Here is a 19,730-nt window from a genome sequence, read left to right on the forward strand (position 1 = left end):
AGTTTCAATTTTTTGACCAAACCGGTTTTTCAATGTGTGAACACCCTGTGCATGGGCCTACAATTTTCAAGCTCCCTTTTGAAAGTCCTTATTTTTTTCTACTCAACGCCGCTTCATTCATCTCGCTAGCTTTTTCCACTTAGAAATAAAAGCCACCGAACACTACTTTTGTGTCATACTGTATAGAAAAAAATATTTGTTTGTGGATATTGTTATGCGAGATTTCATGTAGGCTAATGATGCCTGTATTTGAGGAATAAATCTTGAAAAACTGAGAGCTGTACATACGAGTAAATCTTACGATTTGTTCCACAAAGAAAATTTGCATTCCACATGGGTTCCTTGCATTTTTCTCACAGTGACGTTTTTGGTCTAGCTACTCAAAAAAAGTTGAGTCGACCAGTTTTATTTTTCTGAAAACTAAAAAGTGTGACTGGCGCTTTTTCTGAAATGAATAAACACTGATTTGATAGATGGCAGCAATATTAATTTTGATTGAAAGAAATGAGTCGCTGAAAGTTGCACATAATATAATTGTTGTTTTTTTTTGTTGTTTTTTTTTTTGAGCAAACAAGTTCTTCTTCCGATTCAGAAATTAACAAAGCATTCACAGAAAAAAGAGTGCATAAGGCTAAATTATTGTAAAGCATAATTTTTTCTCTACAGAGTCTTCGGGGAGTGGTGGTACATATATACAAAGCAAACTTCAAACGTTCAAATTTGTATAAAACCGGGTACGGCTAAGAAAAAAGGTTATTGGTGTGGCCTATCTTCAAAATTGAAGGGGTAAAATACTTTTTCAAAATACAAGAGCCAAAATCCAATTTTTACCATGGGGGTCGGTAGTACATACTTTAAAAAATGAACAAAATTACCTATTACTTATGACTTTTTGCCTAACTTGCGAATTAAAGGGGCTACAAATAATTTTTAAATTTAAAAAAATCGCGATGAAAAAAATGAATGCAGAATTGAATACTGCGTCAAAAAATAAACAAATTTTCTTATAATTATTTTTTTTCTTACTCTAAAATTTAAAAAGCTTTTGAAGCTCGAAAATTGTAAATTTAACCGAATTTTCAGCAAATTGAAAATTGTTGAGCTTCAAAAACTTTTTAAATTTTATTTTTTTTTCATCGCGATATTTTGAAATTGAAAAATCATTTGTAGCCCCTTCAATTTGTAAGTTAGACAAAAAGTCATAATAGGTGATTTTGTTCATTTTTCAAAAATACTACCGACCCCCATGATCAAAACTGCATTTTGAAAACGTATTTTTTCCTTCAATTTTCAGAATGTAGGCAACTTGTTCAATGTTCATCTTACGTTTTTTTTACTCGTAGGTACCCGGTTGCATCCAAATCACTTCCTGGACACCCTAGACATATTACAAATTTTCTCCAAAGATGCTTAGGTTTTGAAATGTTGACTGAAAACCAAAAAAAAAATCTTACGAGGAAACTTATACGAGCTGTCAACGTAGAGAATGTCTCGTCATCCAAATTTCGGGCTACAGAAGTCGATTTTCAGAATATTGGAAATAGCCTATCAGTGCGTATTTTACAAATCATCTTCTACAAGAAGTACTATCTGGAGATTGGAATCTAAAAATACCCCCCCCCCCCTGATTACAACTATTCTTGAACTAATCCACAAATTCCGGAAAAAGTTGCTTTTTCTATGGCTATACTTACTTATTCATTTCAAATCGCTGCGAAAGGCGTTGTAATCTTCCGAAATTTCCAGTTTGATTCTAAAACTAATAAAGTGAAGATACTGAAGATGACGTGCTCGGGCCATTGAGCGAAATTTAGTCTGGAGTGAGCGGGTTGTTGAGGTTTTCATGTTAGATGTTTGAGATTTTGAGTGAATGATTGTCGAAAAACAATATCAATGATTCAGGCAATGTAATTATCAAACTGTAAGTCGTTTCATCTTTTTATTTTGTTTCGAACCAGCTTAAACCAAATCATAAAAATGTATTTTCCATACAGTGTTGCATTAGTAAGTATATTATTAATATTCAAATCCGCGGAATCACATTTTTTAAAATACTACCTACTCGCAATGAAAAATTAATTTTGGATGCTTGCTTTTTATCGATCTCATGATGGCGATTCTCATCAACGATTGGCCCAGAGAGCAACAGTTACGCATTTTTCAATTTAGACTATGCAATTTTTTTCTGAGTTTCTCTAACCCACCAACTTTTGTGAAGCAGTCCATCTATAGATAAAAAATATATTCACAATCAGATCAATACTTGAATAATTGATACCTAGGAAGAGCGATGCTAAAGGGAAACATTGTACACTGGTAACCGTATACGAGTAGTTGTAAACTCACCACGTTCCTCTGTTTCATGAGCATAAACGTAGGCGGATGAATGAATTTATAATCATCAGGGAGATTTTCGCACTTGTTCGTGTCCACTTTCAAGAAGACAACGTTGGTCTCAACAGTGCATAATTCCTGCGTCAAAGGAGTGAGTATGAACAATCGACTATCAAGCAAAAAGGTACATACATACGTTACGTACTTATTTATCGTACCTATTCGTATCCTATCGCACTACAGTTGACAGTAGAAGATACTTCAATAAGTACGTATGTCTTATTAGGTAATTAAATTAAAAACAAACTCGTAGAATCACCAGTACCTCGAATTTCGGTACGACCGCTTCACATGAATCGCATATCGCCGTGAAGAAATATAATGCAACTAACTTATCGCCGGCTTCACTCAATTTATTATCTAGATCAATCTGTAAACATCAAAATACAAATAGTAGGCAGGTAAAATACCTTATAACCACTTTTGGATTCACAAGTAAACAAACCCTGCGCGTTAAAGTAGCCCCGCAATGGCCAATGGATACAAACTTGGAATATTATGCTTTTAAGAACAGCAACAAGTAACCTGGAGGGACGACCTCATATTTGTACAGTCGTGAAAAGTAGGTTCGGGAATCTGGAGTATCTACTTACCACCTACCCATGTACCCTAGCACGCATAATTCACGGTACTCGGCTGAATTAAATTTATGTGTAAGGTCAAAAACGAACAAAATGTGCTCAAATATGCGGCAAAAAATGTCAAAATAGGTACCTATGTAAAAATGCGGTTATTCTTGAAATATGCTCAAACATATGTATAGGGCTCATTTTACTCAGAGTTTCAGAATTTTGTGAAATGTAAAGACAACATCGGTATACGCGATAGGGCTTGACATAGAAAAAGAAGGGTGATTTTTCAAATTGCATTAAATCCCTTTTTAACGAAAATGAGTTGGGTGCGTCCAATCGTTCGGATGTGGTAGTGAAACATGTGACCAATATCATTTGTAGTGATAAACCGGAATTTAGAAGAGACTGATGCCTAAATACCTCAAGTAGGCAACTTCATCATCATTGGCGATGAAAAAATCACAGTACTCCGTATGCGCAGTTTTTTAGTTTCTGAAAAACTGGTTGTGGACTTACTATTGGCGTATGTACTTCGAAAAATCACCCTTCTAATATATTTTCTCATACATATCTGCTCCGTAGGTTACATTAATGGTACATATCAACACTAACAGAATCCGGAAAGACATTTCAAATGATTTCCATATTTTGAAATCAGTTAGGTATGTTCTTGCACTTGCACGATGAAATTCAAAAACCGTTTGTGGGAGGAGGAAAGTTGGGAACGAACCAGTGAGAATTCGAATTCGATAGAATTGCGAATCACGGCGGTAAATGAAGTCTCCGATTCGATGGCAGGCCAAAAAATTGTAGAAAAAGAAATTAAGGCATAGGTGAATAATTATGCGATTTGAGTTACTGTTGTTTTTCTTATTCATCAAAAAGAACTCAATTCACGCTGAAATTTCGAGTTTGCTTGAAATGCCTCCTCTGAAGCTAGTTCACGGAAAATTGCGTCAATTTTATTTTATACAACAGAGTTAAAGGCTCATCACTGTATTTGAATCTAGAGTTCAGCCATTCATTCACCAAAAACCTTATTATAAGTGGAAGGTATAGGTACATCGGTAGGTAGGTAGGTACATAAATCCGCAAAACAACTCTATGTGATGAAAAATGAAGGCATGCCGCGCGTCTTTATTGTCTTCAAAGGTTGAGTGGAGATTTGCGCTGCTTACCTTCAGCTCACCCTTAATCCTTATCGACTATTTATATGATAGTGGACGCGACATTAAGAAAATGAGCAAGTTGAGAAAAAAATGCATAAAATTAGAACATAAGATAGTAATGTATGTACTCACGCCATCTTTAACATGATAAACGCAACTGGTCAATACTTCTGGACTTGTGTGTCTATTTAAAAACATAAAAGTAAATTTATCATTTTATGGCGATATTCAGGATAAGTGAATTGATTAATTAGCTAATTAATTAATTGAAAAGCAAAAAGTTTCAACCATGATAGAAAACAGAAAAACTAAAAAATTAATTTTACTTGTATGGTGACCTAAGGCAGTGGCGTAGCCAAGGGCGAAAATTTGAAAGAAAACATGCAAAAATGGACGTTTTTTCATTGTTTGGACCCATTTTTTCTAAAAATTTTCGCTCGAGCAGTAATTTTGCCTTCATTATCATAAAATCATCACAGATCACAATAAATTTCCAGAAAATTACCCCTGATTTCAATTTTTCATGCCTAAAAATCTGGTTTTGCCCCCTCCTTAAGAAAATCCTGGCTACGCCACTTGGTGACCTAGGTATACCGACCTACATATAATTATGCATCATGTACATAAATGTATATTGTAATGATCGTTCAATGAGTTGGCCATTCATCGAGCCAGGAAGAAACAGATTTAAAAAAATTCGTAAGTAATTGTTCAATGGGATCGCTAACACGCGCTAAGCGCTTTATATGTACGTAGGTAGGTACTCAAGTCAAATCGGATGGATTTTAGAACGTTTGCGTTTTTTTCGAAAATTGAAATTTTTGAAAAAATTACCGAGGCTCCAAAATAGCTTAAAACAATCTCCACTCGAATTGGCATGTCGATGGCATGAGCTGAATTTCAAAAACTTTCTCAAATTTTTATCCTCATCAAGCAGCACGGGTACTATGAATTTGTAGAAGTTTTAGATTTAAAGCCGCTCAAGCAGGTCACTAACAGGCACCAATAACGTTTCACGTTTATACATCCCAAAGTTGTTGAATTGCTGGACAATTTTTACACTTAGCACTTTTTGAAAATCTAGAATTTCTCGAACAAAGCAGGAGGCTGTAGAACGGTTTGAAACAATCTCCAAACGATTCAACATGTTGAAATTAGGGTGGGAAGTATGATTTTACCTTTGCAACATCATTTGGTAAAATTTTGTGTAAAAATTTTGACGCCCAAAAAAGCTGCTGGAAGCTCCAGAACTGCCAGGAACTGTTTGAATTTATCAATAATCGGATGGGGTTAGGGGTGGTTGAAAATATATAGGGCACATGCCCAGCTTTCCTGGCCAACTTTATAAAATTTCAATTTTTCCAATTTTTGGCCCGATTTTTAAAAGTCCATCAAAAATTGAAAAATGCAGTTTAATGTCAGAAATGTTGACTGATGATGGAATCATTTTTGCATGGTCTTTTGACACAACTTTGTCCGGATCAAACGTTTTTTTGCTAGTTGAGAAACCTCTCTTCTTGGTAAAAAAAAAGTAGGGATTTTTGCAACCAAGAACTCCTGTAGGTGTAGATGCTGTGCTTAATACCTGAAATAAGTCAGGTACACGATTGCGTAGAAAAAAATGTAACACCTACATGGAAATTTATTTATTAATGAATTGATATGTTTCAAGTTGATAATCAATATTCATCGATGATACAACAAGCTTGCAAACCAAATTGAATGTGAGTAAAAAAGTATTGAATACTAAAGCACATCTACATACTAAACTGACAAGGGAGGTGCCCCAGGCGACATTCACCGATTTCAGCGATTCTTGCGTCATTGGATAAAGGACATCGAACATAGCCTAAATCCAAATTTTCAGCTGCTGAAGTTGATATTTCAGCCTTCCAGGGCAATTTTTCGATTTTCACATTGCAATTTTGAAAAAAACGAAAAATCGCCCTGGACGGCTGAAATATCAACTTCAGCCGCTGAACATTTCACCGTGGACTAGTCTCATCATATGTATTAAAATGCCCAAATAATGTGACAGGTTTCGGTATGCGACCTACGCCGGCTATTTTTGACCAATTTTTCAAAATGTCTATGTGAAAATCAAAAAATCCCCTCGGAGGGCCGAAATATCAACTTCAGCAGCTGACAATTTCACCATGAACTAGTCTTATCATATGTATTGCAATGCTCAAATAATATTGAAGGTTTAGGTATGCGATCTGCGCCGACTATTTTTGGCCAATTTTTCATAATTGCTATGTGAAAATCGAAAAATTGCTCTAAAAAATCGAAATATCAACTTCAGCAGCTAAAAATTTTAGGGTGGGGTATGTTCGATGTCCCCTATCCAATGGTGCAAGAATCGTTGAAATCTGTGAATGTCACCCGGGACACCTCCCTTATGAGTAGGAACAAACCTCTGTTTTTAGAAATACTGATTTTTGTGAGTAGGTAGTAGGTACTCATTGTCGATTATCCATTTCAAAGTTTTCATTGAGGACTTATAAGTTATAACCCACAAATTTTTTCCAAGCAAAACGGAATAAGTATGTACATAGTATGCTTTCTTACTTCTGATGAGAAAATTAAAAAATTCAACTTCCAAAAATTGTTGCTATCATGTTTCTATTGAAAATTTGAGAAGTACATACCTATCGATAAGTTTTATTCAAGTTTTTGATAATTAAGTAGGTACATGTAGTTCTAGCCTAACTATCAAAAGTTTACATTATCTATCTGAAAAAACAAAAGAAGGAATCAATTAAATACAATTACCTACTTGTCAGTTTGAGAATTTTTTGGTGAGAGTGGTTGCTCATCTTCCCTGGCCAAGTTTTTTTCACTTGAACATGATAGACACATTAAACTTACGATAACCGTAGCACATAAAAACATTTCCGTTTTTCGAAAAATACACATTTTCAAAACAGGTTAGGTTGAAGATACCTAGCAAAAAGTTAACATTTCACATGGAAAGCCTGCTCATACTCACTGCTCAATTCTAATCCGTTTGGTCGTGTTGTAATTTTTAAAGATAGGTACTTAAATAGATAGCAAGAAGCTATGTATTTACTCGCTACTTTTATTCAACCTGAAAAATGTAAGTAGGTATGTATGTAGATGTACGTTTATTAAATGATTAAGGTTGCCCTTTACCCCGGCTTCATAAATTTGATAATTAATAAATCTGATGTAATTTACTAATTAAATGATCTGCGGAAGCCATAATCAAGCATTTTGGTACTCCTACAATATTACACCTAAAAACGTAGCCTGATGAAAATCAGAAAAAATGAAAGGATTGGATGTAACGTACGAGCGGAACGATTTTCGCGAGAGACCCAGTTCACACAATAGCAATTCAGCAGCAATCAAATTTGATTTGCTAATTTCATGTCTATTTGCTACTTTTTATTGCGAAGGTACGTACATATTAGTGGTCGCTTGCTCGCGCCGCGTGACATATCCTCTCATCGCATCACCCTTCGAGTTGAATACGCTTAATTTTAAAAATGTATCTTAGAAAATGAAAATAAAATTTGAAAACAGTTTTTTATCAAAACATGTACTTAGTTACCTATTAGATAAAAAAAAGTACTAACATAATACAGAATCTTCGTATATTAAAATAATACTATAATTGATCTGAAGAACGACACGTAGGCCAATCGGTACATAAAGTTATCCGCCTCCTCTAGTTTTTGCTGCTTCAAATTTTGGTGCCAAAACCCGGGAGCTTCAGTTTTTCAGTGTAATATATTCCTATTTTGAGTGCAGAGTTTAATAAAGTTCAAAAAGAAAAAAAAATTGAAAACGTATGAAAAATAAAAGAACTAAGTAGGTACCTATCTATTCAATTTTATTTTTACCTCTTCATGTACTTAGGCTTCCAAAGTTGTGAAAAAGTGCTCATAAAAGAACATACATATCAGCCTTCATAATTTTGCGTGCGTGTTAAAGCTGATTGAAAATCGGAAATAAGTCAGACAATGAAAAATTTGTCAACGACCTATAAATTCATTTTTGTATCATTAATTTTATTCATTATAATTTCATATTGATCAAAAATTTTATCACATGATATATAATTCTAAATTTATATTGATCAAAAATTCTTCATTTCAATTAATATAATCTTAAAATTTCATATTGATCATAAATTTTATCAATTTATGTGTTATGGCCAGAAATAGCAAAGTTCAGTTCAAGGGAGCATTTAATAATTTCAGGACTACTTTCCATTTTAATCGCCAAAAATTGAAAAATTAATTTGAGCAGCAGCAGCTTAACTTTTAAGTAGGTACCTACGAGGTTTCAGACGATGCTCTTTCCATGAATCGCCACGAGAGGTTCCCTTTGCTATAAATTTTAGTTGTTTTGTATTCCTTTCAGGTATACTCGGAGATATCTCTGCCAACTACTTTTAATGCAGATGAACTACTCAGGTTCGGTAATTCAGCCACATGTCTAATTATGTACTCGTACTTGAATTAATCATCGGATATGTTTACTCATCTCGTCCTATTTCACAACATTGTGTATTATATGGTTTCTTCTGCGTTGGTTTCATCAAATAAAATATTGTACCTAAATTTAACATCAATCCATTGAGAATTTCATCGTCCTTAATTTGAGACTGCACAAAAGTTCACTCAAACCTGCAACCAATTGAAAAAATTGTATTTTATACACGAAAAATTGCATGCATTAGTACAGCTTTACGATTGTATACCAGCCGAGATGCACGGAACAGTGGGATACCACCCGCCACAACCAGTTTTGTAAATGCCATATGTAATCCAACAGAAAGGCCAGCATTATGTATGTACTACACTACTACGTAGTAGCAAAGCAACCTTCATAAAAAGAAAGTTTTAAAACATAAAGGACATAAAGAATGTCCAGACTGCGGGGGAATGTTCAGAGGCCTCCGCCGTCACAAATGTCCATATGTGAGGGCGCATACAAAAACAGACCATATGACCAAAAAAAAAAAAAAAAAAGTTCCCTGAAATTGTTGTAGGAACTTTTTTGAGGGTAATGGTAACCTTGCTCAACTGTTCACTGGCAGAAAAAAGTGAGTACCTACTTGTATGTATCATGAATTCATGAAATAATAAACTTGATGTGATCTATATGTGAGGGCGCATACGGAAAGGGACCTTACGGCCAAAAGTAAAATTTCACAAGAGGAGGGTTCAAAGTTTTGCGTTATTTCCCTTGTTTTAAGGTACGATTACATATGGCTATTCCAACTTCGAAGGTCCTATACATTATCACACATTCACACACATCCTCCAACGACCTGTACTGGCCAAATTAGGCATTAGAAAGTTGATAAAGTGAGCAATTCTGTTGATATTATCAAGAATTTTAGGGTATTAGTTTTGATAAAAATCGGTTGCTGCTGATTGTGGCCGTGTTTTTTGGTTCAACTTGTGTTTTTTATATAGTTTCACATTAAAGTTAGGTATATATATATTGTTAAAAAATACATTTCGTAAATCGATACCGGTGGCTAGGTGTATGTACCTTGCCGAAAGTCTTTGATTCCAGTTCCGCTATCGGAAAATTTTTTTAATGATTTTTTCCACTCATGTCTTAATAAAGTCACGAGTTTATGTAAAATTTTCATTTTTTTACACGTTTTTACATCTTTTTTCAATTTTTTTGCGTCATTTTTCAACTTTTATGAATGATAAATGTATGCATGCTTCGCTTCAAAGTAAAAAAAAAATCGATGTAATAATAAAAATTGGGGCCTATGGAGGGTTCTACTCAATTTTTAAAGAGTCCCTACAAAAATTTGGCGCAGAAATAAAAAATTGATTTTCTGGTCATAAGGCCCCTTTCCGTATGCGCCCTCACATATGTGTATGTTCTTTTGCAGGAAAGATACTGTCTCCATGATCGCTACTAGAGATAAACTGATCCGGACCTGGATGGATTACCAAATGCGAAAATTAGTGACACAAATAAAGTGTGAGAGCAGTGACACAGAACAGGAATCAGAACCAGAACCTGAACCTACATCTCCACCAGCACCAGGATGTATCAACAAGAGGGGGAAAGCTGAGGGAACAATACTCGCAAAATTATAGAAATCCTGGATCGCCCAGACAATGAGTGAAATACTGCTGTTTGCCTGGTACCTACTAGCATACCACAAACACTTTGATACTATGCAAGTGGAGCAATTAGCAATCTCACAAAAAGGAATGCAAAAATTGCGTTAGCAACAATATTATATTAGTATCCAAATTGAGTATGTGTGGTGTTTTCAATTCAGTTAAATACAGGGTGGCGCAAAAGTCCCGCGCCACTTGGGTAACTAATGGTTCACATAAACCTCCATATGTTCCCCTTAAATAATAAAAACTATGCAACCAATACACCTTTGGAAAGTGGTAACTTACCCCTTTCCAAAGGTGTATTGGTTGAATAGTGTTTATTATTGAAGGGGAACATATGGAGGTTTATGTGAACCACCAGTTACCCAAGCGGCGTGAGACTTTTGGGCCACTCTATTTCAGAATCATCAACTAATTTTGGTTTCATTCCAGGTATGTTACTGAGACTGGTTCGCTGTAAGACAAATGGGTATGATTTGGAGTTGCAGGTGGAATTTTCCATGGAGGCAAAATTAACTCAAGCACAGACAAGCATGAGACAAAAAGTTGAAGCAATCAATGAGCCAAAGGAACTTCTGCCTAAAGAAGATATTGATTCCATGTACCAGTATGCCACCCAAAAGTTGACTGAATTCACTAGAGAAAAACAAATAGTTGATTTCACGTATGATACATAGGTATAAGCAGCTCTGTTACTACACCATTGTGATTGTAACAATTTACAACATGTGTAGAAGTGGTGCATTCGCATCTGTTAGTGTTGAGCAATTTGAAAACAGAGAGAAACTTTCTGGTAAGTAAAAACTGAGAAAAAATGTAAGTAGAATCCAAGTAATACCTGAACTACTTTTGTAGGTGCCATTCCAGCTCCAAGGGGAGCATCAGAGGATCTCTCCAACTTGGTAAGAAAAATCCAAGTAGTCACTCTGATGGGTAAAACCGATCAACACCTGCTGGTCCTCACTATGCTCAGACCTCTCAAATTGAAGGCCATAAAAAGAGTTCTGGCTCTAAGAAACAAGCTGGTGACACCAACGGGGAACCAAACCAGCGAACATCTTCCAAATTACCTTTTTGCACTCAACTGTAACAATCAAGATAAAGCATTTATCAATAGCAGCAAGGCCTTTCAATTTGTATCCGAAGAACTTAATATTCAACCAGGTGTGTCTGCTCACCAAGTACAGAACTTGCTGGCAATGGCCTCAGTCTTTGAAAAATGTCGTCAAAAGATAAAAATTCGCAGTAAAATCGCGATCCATCGAATAAATTTGATTTATATAAAAACGTGCACAACGTGCAGATCGAAGAAAAAATAACACATTAAAAACCATACGTTTATTTCAACGTGCAAAACAATATTAAAAGTCATTTGGTATTTTGAACTTTACAAAAGCTCTTAAAAATAAATTACAGCAAGTTTTAAAGCAAAAACGTTAAAGCTAGTAATCCGAAACTAAAACGAAACCAATCGATAACGTTATACTGCCTACCTACTGTATTTCTAAACTACCTATCTAAATCTTATATCGACTTCGAATATATCGATTAAAAACGACTCATTTATCACGCTCCTCCTTAAATTTAACCCATCTAATGGGGAAATTTAGAAAACATCGAGCGTACAAAAAATTCTAACGGTGAAAGCTCAAAAACAACAAAAACAAAAACACAAACACGGTAAAAAGATAAATATTTACGAGCTTTCACTTTTAATCGATCAATTAAACTAATTAAAATTAATAAAAACTCGAATAAAAACTAATACTTTTCAATGAAACGCGATTAAAAACTATTCTCGAGCAAAAACAAGGCAAAAGCCATTACGCTGCGAAACAATGATGCAGATCTTTCGACTCAAAACAAACAGCAAAAAGGTGAAATTTTTCAAACTACCGAACCGGATTAAATACAGGTAAATAAAATTAAAAAACAGATTGAATAATCATTAAAATAATTAAAACACGTACATAGTAGTATAAAATACAAAAATAAACATAAAACACATTAACATAATTGATATAACACAATGAATAATTTCAGGTATAAAACCAACACGTATGTTCGCCATCAGCGAGATGATAAACTAAGAATAAACGACACAGAAATAAAAATGCACGATAAAAACATCTATCAAAAAGTAAGTACACGTTTTTCAAGTACTAAGTACCTACTACATTAAATTAATTAAAATAATAAAAATAAAAAATAAAAAAACACCATTGTGTTTACAGATCGACCAGGTCGTCTGCAAGAACGAGAAATTACCAAACAAAAAGAGACACTATGAAGGGAGCAGGTCATCGACGAGTATAGATAGAAGTAAATCTTTTAACTTCGAACCAGGTAAAGATTTCGTGAAGACATCTGCAATGTTGTACTCACCAGGTACTTTTACGAGCTTAACTTCTTTATTTTTTACAGCTTCCTTGGTTAAATGGTACGAGACATCGATGTGTCTGGTCTTACGAGATTCCATTGGGTTATGGACTATATTCATCGCCGAATTACTGTCACCGGCGAGCAACGTAGTCTGAAGAACAAAGTCGAGCGACTTCAAAAGATTTCTCTGGGCTCGAATTTCGACGACAGCGTCGGCCAGCGCCATATACTCGGCTTCGGCGGAACTACATACGACACAACGCTGTTTTCTAGACTTCCATTGGATGGCGCAGCCATACAAAAACACGATGAAACCAGACGTCGAGACCCTATCAGCTTTATCACCGGTGTGATCAGAATCACTATACACGGTGAGTAACGTATTATCAAACGCAGTAAAACATAATTTACGCTCGGCGGTACCTTTTAAATATTTTATTATACGTTTACAGGCCAATACTAACGACGCTGAGGGCTTAGATTGATAACGAGAGACCAAGTTGACCGAGTACGAGATATCTGGACGTGTCCAGATCGAAATATAGGAAAGACAGCCTATCATTGACCTACACAAGGTCTCTAATTTCGGATCGATTTCAACGTTGGGATCCATAAACGAGATGTCCTCTACGGGCTTTTTAACACTGTCAGCGTCAGATAAACCGAACTTATCGCATACCATAGCGATGTACTCCGTCTGATCGAGGTAAATGGCTTCATCCGTTCTTTTTACACGAACACCTAGATACTTTTGGACAGGACCGAGGTCCTTGACCTCGAAATTTTGCTTCAGCAAGTCGAGCACCTGCTCGATAAGCGCGTTATCGTAACCGGTGATGAGCAAATCATCTACGTACACACCAACAATACACCTAGTAGGTGTCGAAGCACAAATAAAAAGAGTGGCGCAATACCACGATACAATTAGGCCTACTTTAATGAGTATTCGTTTTAACTCGTCGTACCACGTTACAGGGGACAACCTGAGACCGTACAAAGAACGCCAGAGTTCCAACACCGGATCCTTCAGCCGACCAAAATACTGGAAGCCTTTTGGCAGATTCACATACACTCGGTAAGGCAATTTTCCATACAAAAATGCGCCAGTAATATCACAGTGGCGTAATTGCCAATCGAACCGAATAGCCAAGGCAATCAATGCCCGAACGACGTCGACTGAAACGACCGGCGTGTACACGTCGAAGTCACTGAGCGCCAACCGCTCCATATAACCCAGTACGACGATACGCGCCTTATACGTACCGTCGCTTTTGATTCTGAAGACCCATTTCAAACCAAGCACTTTTTTGTCCGCAGGTCGCTCGACGATTTTATACGTCTGCATACGTTGAAGCATCGACAATTCGGCCGCCATGGCCTCCTTCCATTTCTCGCTATCCTTACCGGAGATCGCCTCTTCGTATGTCACCTGCGGAACGCACGTCGCCATCATCGCCACGTCACCGGGACGTTCATATTCTTCGGCGAGATATTCTTCGGTAACGTCGATATGCTCGACAAAATCAGCGTAAACGATGGACTCATCAACCTTTACATGGGTCGCCGGAATAACCTTGTTGGTAAATACGTCCAATAAACGATACCCAGTATCAGTGTAGCCAACAAGAACCAAGTCCAACGATTTCTTATCTATTTTCTTACGTTTTTCAGGTGTAATGAACGACCGAACCAGACAACCGAACAGACGGATTTGTTGCCAATCGACAGGCTTGTTATTCCAGAGCTCGTACGGGATTTCACCGCCGATGGCTCGACTAGGTAATCTGTTTACTATGTCGCACGCCATGTAAGCCGCGTATGACCAATATTTGGAAGGCATACCGGAGTCGTACAGCATGGCGCGCATTTTCTCTACGACCGTACGGTTAAGGCGTTCTATCTTGCCATTATGTTCATGCACGTACGGTTCGCTCGGCTGTTGAACGATACCTCGTGCATCGCAAATCGACCTTGTCTGGCCCCGCACGAATTCTAAAGCGTTATCGCACCTCAGCTTATGGATTTTCACGCCAAATTTCGCGGTGGCCACTTTCTCAAAGTTTTCGAAGCACTTTCCAGTCTCTCCCCTATTTTTCAAACAATACATCACCGCAAAATGGGTAAAATCGTCGAGGAATAACAATATAAAGGAGCAACCGTCGACCGAAACTGGCAGAGGGCCAACCGTATCGGTGTGGACAAGCTCCAAGACCCTGCCAGCAGTCGCTCTCTCAGTGCAGCACGGAAGCCTACACATTTTCGATCTTGAACACACTCCACAGGTCGTCGTAGTCAATACCTTATTCGAAGGTATGCCGGGAATGTTCGCGATTGTATCGCCACAAGCGTGGCCCAAGCGACGGTGCCAGAGCCTAACGTTTTCATCCACGACCACTGACGCCGATTCATAGGCCAAATCGTACCTGAACTTAAATACATGCAGATTATCTTCGTTTAACTCTGCTTTCGCGATCAAAGACCCACTTGGATCGAACAAAGCGACCTCCTCAGCCAATTCAATTCGACACCCCTTCTCACGTATACGTTGGCTCGACAACAAATTCGACTCAAACTCCTCAGAGTACTTGACACCTTCCATGGTGTAGCGCCTATTCTCACCGTCATACAAAACTATAGTCCCTTCGCGAGTTACAGTCACAAATTGACCTTTTTGAGCCGTACGTACAAGCTCACGAACTTCTCTCAACTCAACAAAGTATTCTTCGGAATTAACAAAATGATTTGTCACTCCACTATCGAGCATGAATACGATTTTGTTCGGACCAGGTGAACTGGTATAGGTACCTACTCCACCAGCCATCAGAGCAGTACCGGTGATATTGTTCGGACGACGATTCTGACTAGTATTATCGCCCCATTTCGGACAATTAGCGACGATATGTCCGTAGCCCTTACAGCGAAAACAACGAGGAGGGTTTGGGTCGTTCGGACCCTTCCAATTCTGATTCGTATTCGTACCGGAGCCCGAACCAGCGGAGCCTCCGGCCGAATGAGCAGCCTGTTGAACACTACACTCGCCTTGACCAGTCCCTTGATGACCCTGAGTTTGCCTAGGCCCGTTGTACGAACCGCTACGACCGTTAAAACCACTATAATTCCTACCATTAGGCCCTCCATTACGATTATTATACGGTATAAAGGTGTTTAAACCATTATTACTATTAATAACATTACCTCTACTTTGTTTCAGGCGACACTGTCGCGCAAGATGACCAGGTTTATGACAATAGTGGCAGGTAGGACGTGTATCACCGGCAGCCGACATTGCAGAAGATCTCGGCGTAGCAGAAGACGACGACGGAACAGTCGGACAATCAGTACGAAACGCCTCAATGATCGCTTCACGTATTCCAACGGTGCTACCGTTCATCAGCATCGAAGTGCGTGCAGATATTCGAATATTGTTACCATCAGCGTTCTTTGGAAGCCCGTTCAACAGCCAAGCAGCTTCATCGACTTCACCGGTACCGTACATAATTTTCGAACCATATCACAATATTCTTGCGGCGTTTTAAAATGAACCAATTGTATGTTGGCTAGGCGAAGCTTGGCGGCGCATTTCTGGGCGGCAGTCTTTGTACCATAACGTTCTTCGAGCGCTTTCAGTATCGCAAACGGCGTTGTCTGCGTAAACATTTGGGCCAGTTGCTGTGTCATCATCGAATATATGGTGTCGATGGCTTGAGCCCGCTTTTCCACCGTCTCAGCTTCAGCCGACTCGCAGGCTTTGGTCAGGCCTAACGCTGCCAATCGAATTTTCAGCCGGATAATCCAGCTATCGTACCGAACCTCGGCACCATCGAACTGTTGCGAACGCTCAACTAAAGCAGGTACTTAGGCCATAGCGACTGGTTGAATTTCTTCTTCCTCGTCGTCTCTATTCTGTTGGTCAGCCAGTGCTGAGTTTCGCTGGCGTCTTTCTTTACGCTTTCTGTTCTTGGCAGCTTTACGAGCAGCTTCAGCTTCCAATTGAGCTCGAGTTTTTACCATTTACTGGGCAAAAACGTATCAGAGCGTAACACGTGCTCGACCAATCTGTTCAGCGTATCGGACACCAGCCCAGATCACCGAAACAGACGATAAAAACACCTTCGGTCGCGCAAGGCAAAATCGGTCGCGTACAGCGAAAAGCGGTCGCGTAAAATAGCGAAATAAATCGGTCGTCTAGGACGATGAAAAGTACTTACGTGTTAGGCCTAGCCTATACACCATTTCGGTCACCGCTAGGTGAATTAAAACACTAAAACGTTCATAAAATTACCGTTAAACCGTAGATCGAAACCAAAGCGATGCTACCATGTCGTCGAAAGATAAAAATTCGCAGTAAAATCGCGATCCATCGAATAAATTTGATTTATATAAAAACGTGCACAACGTGCAGATCGAAGAAAAAATAACACATTAAAAACCATACGTTTATTTCAACGTGCAAAACAATATTAAAAGTCATTTGGTATTTTGAACTTTACAAAAGCTCTTAAAAATAAATTACAGCAAGTTTTAAAGCAAAAACGTTAAAGCTAGTAATCCGAAACTAAAACGAAACCAATCGATAACGTTATACTGCCTACCTACTGTATTTCTAAACTACCTATCTAAATCTTATATCGACTTCGAATATATCGATTAAAAACGACTCATTTATCACAAAAAAGACCCATGGATCAAAAAATTGTACATACTTTTTTAGTCTAGCTTGTTCTTGCATTTAATGAGGTTTTCTCAATGTAATGTAATTTACAGGATAGCAAGCATACAAGGGCTCAATATGAACACTCACGCACGCTCATATGAAGAGCACCTTCTTACCAAGGAGGCCAAGTTTTTTCATGTGCCTGCCTTATTGGAAATGGTAAGAAAGGGAAACGAGGCAAATATCAACATTTTTGATATGTTGCGACAGCTACCTCACACAGAAGGCAATGAATCAAGTGATGAGGATTACAGTGATACCAATGACCCCAATGATGGCGCTGAAAATAAGATAAGAGGCAACACCAGGTACCTCTGGAAGGAAGAAGAGAAAAACACCAATGTCCAAGACAAGAGGAAAAAATCAATAAAAGTAAGATACATGCAAGAGTTTTCCCTGTAAATGGTATCTCTATACTATAAAGCTGCAAGAAAAATAAATACCCGAAAAATCAGAAAAAAATTCCCAGTTTGATCTATTGAAATTAAAGGGCCCAAATTTCGAGTTTAAATGGGCTGTTTTTGCCGTTTTTTCGATTATTCTCAAATACATCAAGAATGAAAAAAGCTACCGGGTGACCAAAAAATAGTTGAAGTAAAAAATCAGTATTTTCGTTTCGAAGAGTAATAAGCACAGTGAGAAGCTCGGAGGGTTGCATACATGCAGTACGTTTAGGAGCTCCACACGCAACGTCTTCGGTTTCTCCGAAGCAAGGCTTGTTTTTGGGACGCAGTGCTGCCAACTTGAAAACTTAAAATTTTAGCGAATTTCGAGAAATTTTAAAATGATGAAATATTTCAAAAGTAGTCTATGGAGCTGGTAGAGGTTGGCGAAAGAAACAAAAAACCTCATATAAACTTTTTGCCTAACTTGAAATTTGAAGGGGCAATGATTCTGATTTTAGTGTTCAAATTATTGAGTGAATTATTGTCTCGTCATAAATTTTAAAACAATTGCAATTTTTTAAGATGGTTGGTGTTTGAACAGTAATGGACCAAGGGTGACACAGCAATTTGAATTTTTTGGATAAGTTGATTAGGGAATTTTTGAGAAGCATTTCTGCACCGGAACTACTTTTCGGTCACCCGGTAGAAAGGTGGTTAATATCTCATTTTAAAGAGCATTAAATTCTGAACATTTCCCTGGATTACATTACCCCTCTGGGGTTTTTAGTCTGAAGGCACCAGAAAAAATTTATTAAAAATATATATATATTTCATTTAGGCAAGTATTTAAAAATTAATACCCTAATAAATAAATCATACCACTGAAAATTATACTTTTTTTTGTTTTTTGTTCTTTTTTTTCATTAATAATGACCGTTTGACATTTTGTCAGGCATTAAAAAATGTAAAAATTCTTAAAATTACCTGACTTTTTATAACTTTTTGAAGTTTTTGATAATATTTCAAACTTTTGAAAATTTATAAAAATCCCATAGAAATTTAATGAAGCTCTCTTCTGATGAGGGTATTTTTTTGTGAATTTTTTTTCTTGAATTTCTTTTATTTTAGATATGTTCACTACCATTGATTTACCGAAGTTTTTTCTTAGAATTTGTCATTGAATTCCGAAATCATATACCTCGCAGGAATGGAAGAACGAACAGGAACGAAGAACAAAAGAACAAAAGAACAACCAATTTTTGAAAGAATGAGTGAACGAAAGAACGAACACCTGGAAAAATCCCAGTGAAGAACACTGAGAACAAAGAATAGAAATTTTTATTCGTCTTTGAAAAACAGAAGAACAAGAACCGTTCTTCTGATTTTTTATCTTGTTCCCGTTCTTCTTTTTTTCACTCTGTTTTCAGTGTTTTTCCATTTTTTTATTCATTTTTCGAACATTTTGGGATATTTTGGGTCAAAATTTGAGAAAAAAGTGCCACAATTGGGCATATATGCAAAAAAAATTGAAAATTACGAGAACAAGAACACTGGGAACGGAGAACCAAAAAATCAAAGAACGAGAGAACGAACAAACGAAAGAACGAACAAAGTGTCCGAGTTTTGAGAAAGAACGAAAGAAAGAACATATTGTGAAAATTCATTTCAGAAACAAAAGAACGAAGAACAAAATTCCTTGTTCTTCCATCCCTGATACCTCGCGAGAAATATCAGGTTTGTTTCAACATTCTCGTAATCGTCATTCCCAAGTTCGTCGAAACGATGAAAAATATATATGGAAAATCCAATTACACAATGAAAAAATTGTGAATGAGTGCAAATGCAAAATACTTCCCCACATTCCCACAAAGTACCTAAATATCTCAAGATATAAAGTGGACTTTGATATAATTAAGCAGGTGGTTTTTTATGATAATTTTGTAAAATTCTAAATACAAAAAATTCTACCATTGCATTGCTCG

The 19,730-nt window shown here is 37.1% G+C and overlaps 1 protein-coding gene across 1 annotated transcript; it reads right to left on the reverse strand.

Annotated features, from left to right (window-relative positions):
• Positions 1–1,922: 1,922 nt before the first annotated feature.
• LOC135831759 (thioredoxin domain-containing protein 2-like) lies at positions 1,923–7,193 on the reverse strand. The gene is made up of 5 exons (XM_065344488.1): positions 6,915–7,193; positions 4,268–4,319; positions 2,660–2,764; positions 2,347–2,472; positions 1,923–2,226 (listed from the first exon to the last, which is right to left on the reverse strand). Exons 1-5 carry the CDS (start codon positions 7,052–7,054, stop codon positions 2,161–2,163), a joined length of 489 nt encoding a protein of 162 aa, XP_065200560.1. The 5' UTR covers positions 7,055–7,193; the 3' UTR covers positions 1,923–2,160.
• Positions 7,194–19,730: the final 12,537 nt, after the last annotated feature.

This window comes from Planococcus citri, chromosome 1 (genome assembly GCF_950023065.1).
Source record: "Planococcus citri chromosome 1, ihPlaCitr1.1, whole genome shotgun sequence".
Taxonomy (NCBI): Eukaryota; Metazoa; Arthropoda; class Insecta; order Hemiptera; family Pseudococcidae; genus Planococcus; species Planococcus citri.

Coding starts and splice junctions, on each gene's coding strand:
- LOC135831759 (XM_065344488.1), bottom strand. CDS start 7,054: ATGTGTATTTTTCGAAAAACGGAAATGTTTTTATGTGCTACGGTTATC. Junction 2,473..2,659: donor CGGTCGTACCGAAATTCGAG/GTACTGGTGATT, acceptor CCTTTGACGCAG/GAATTATGCACTGTTGAGAC. Junction 2,227..2,346: donor TCATGAAACAGAGGAACGTG/GTGAGTTTACAA, acceptor TTTTATCTATAG/ATGGACTGCTTCACAAAAGT.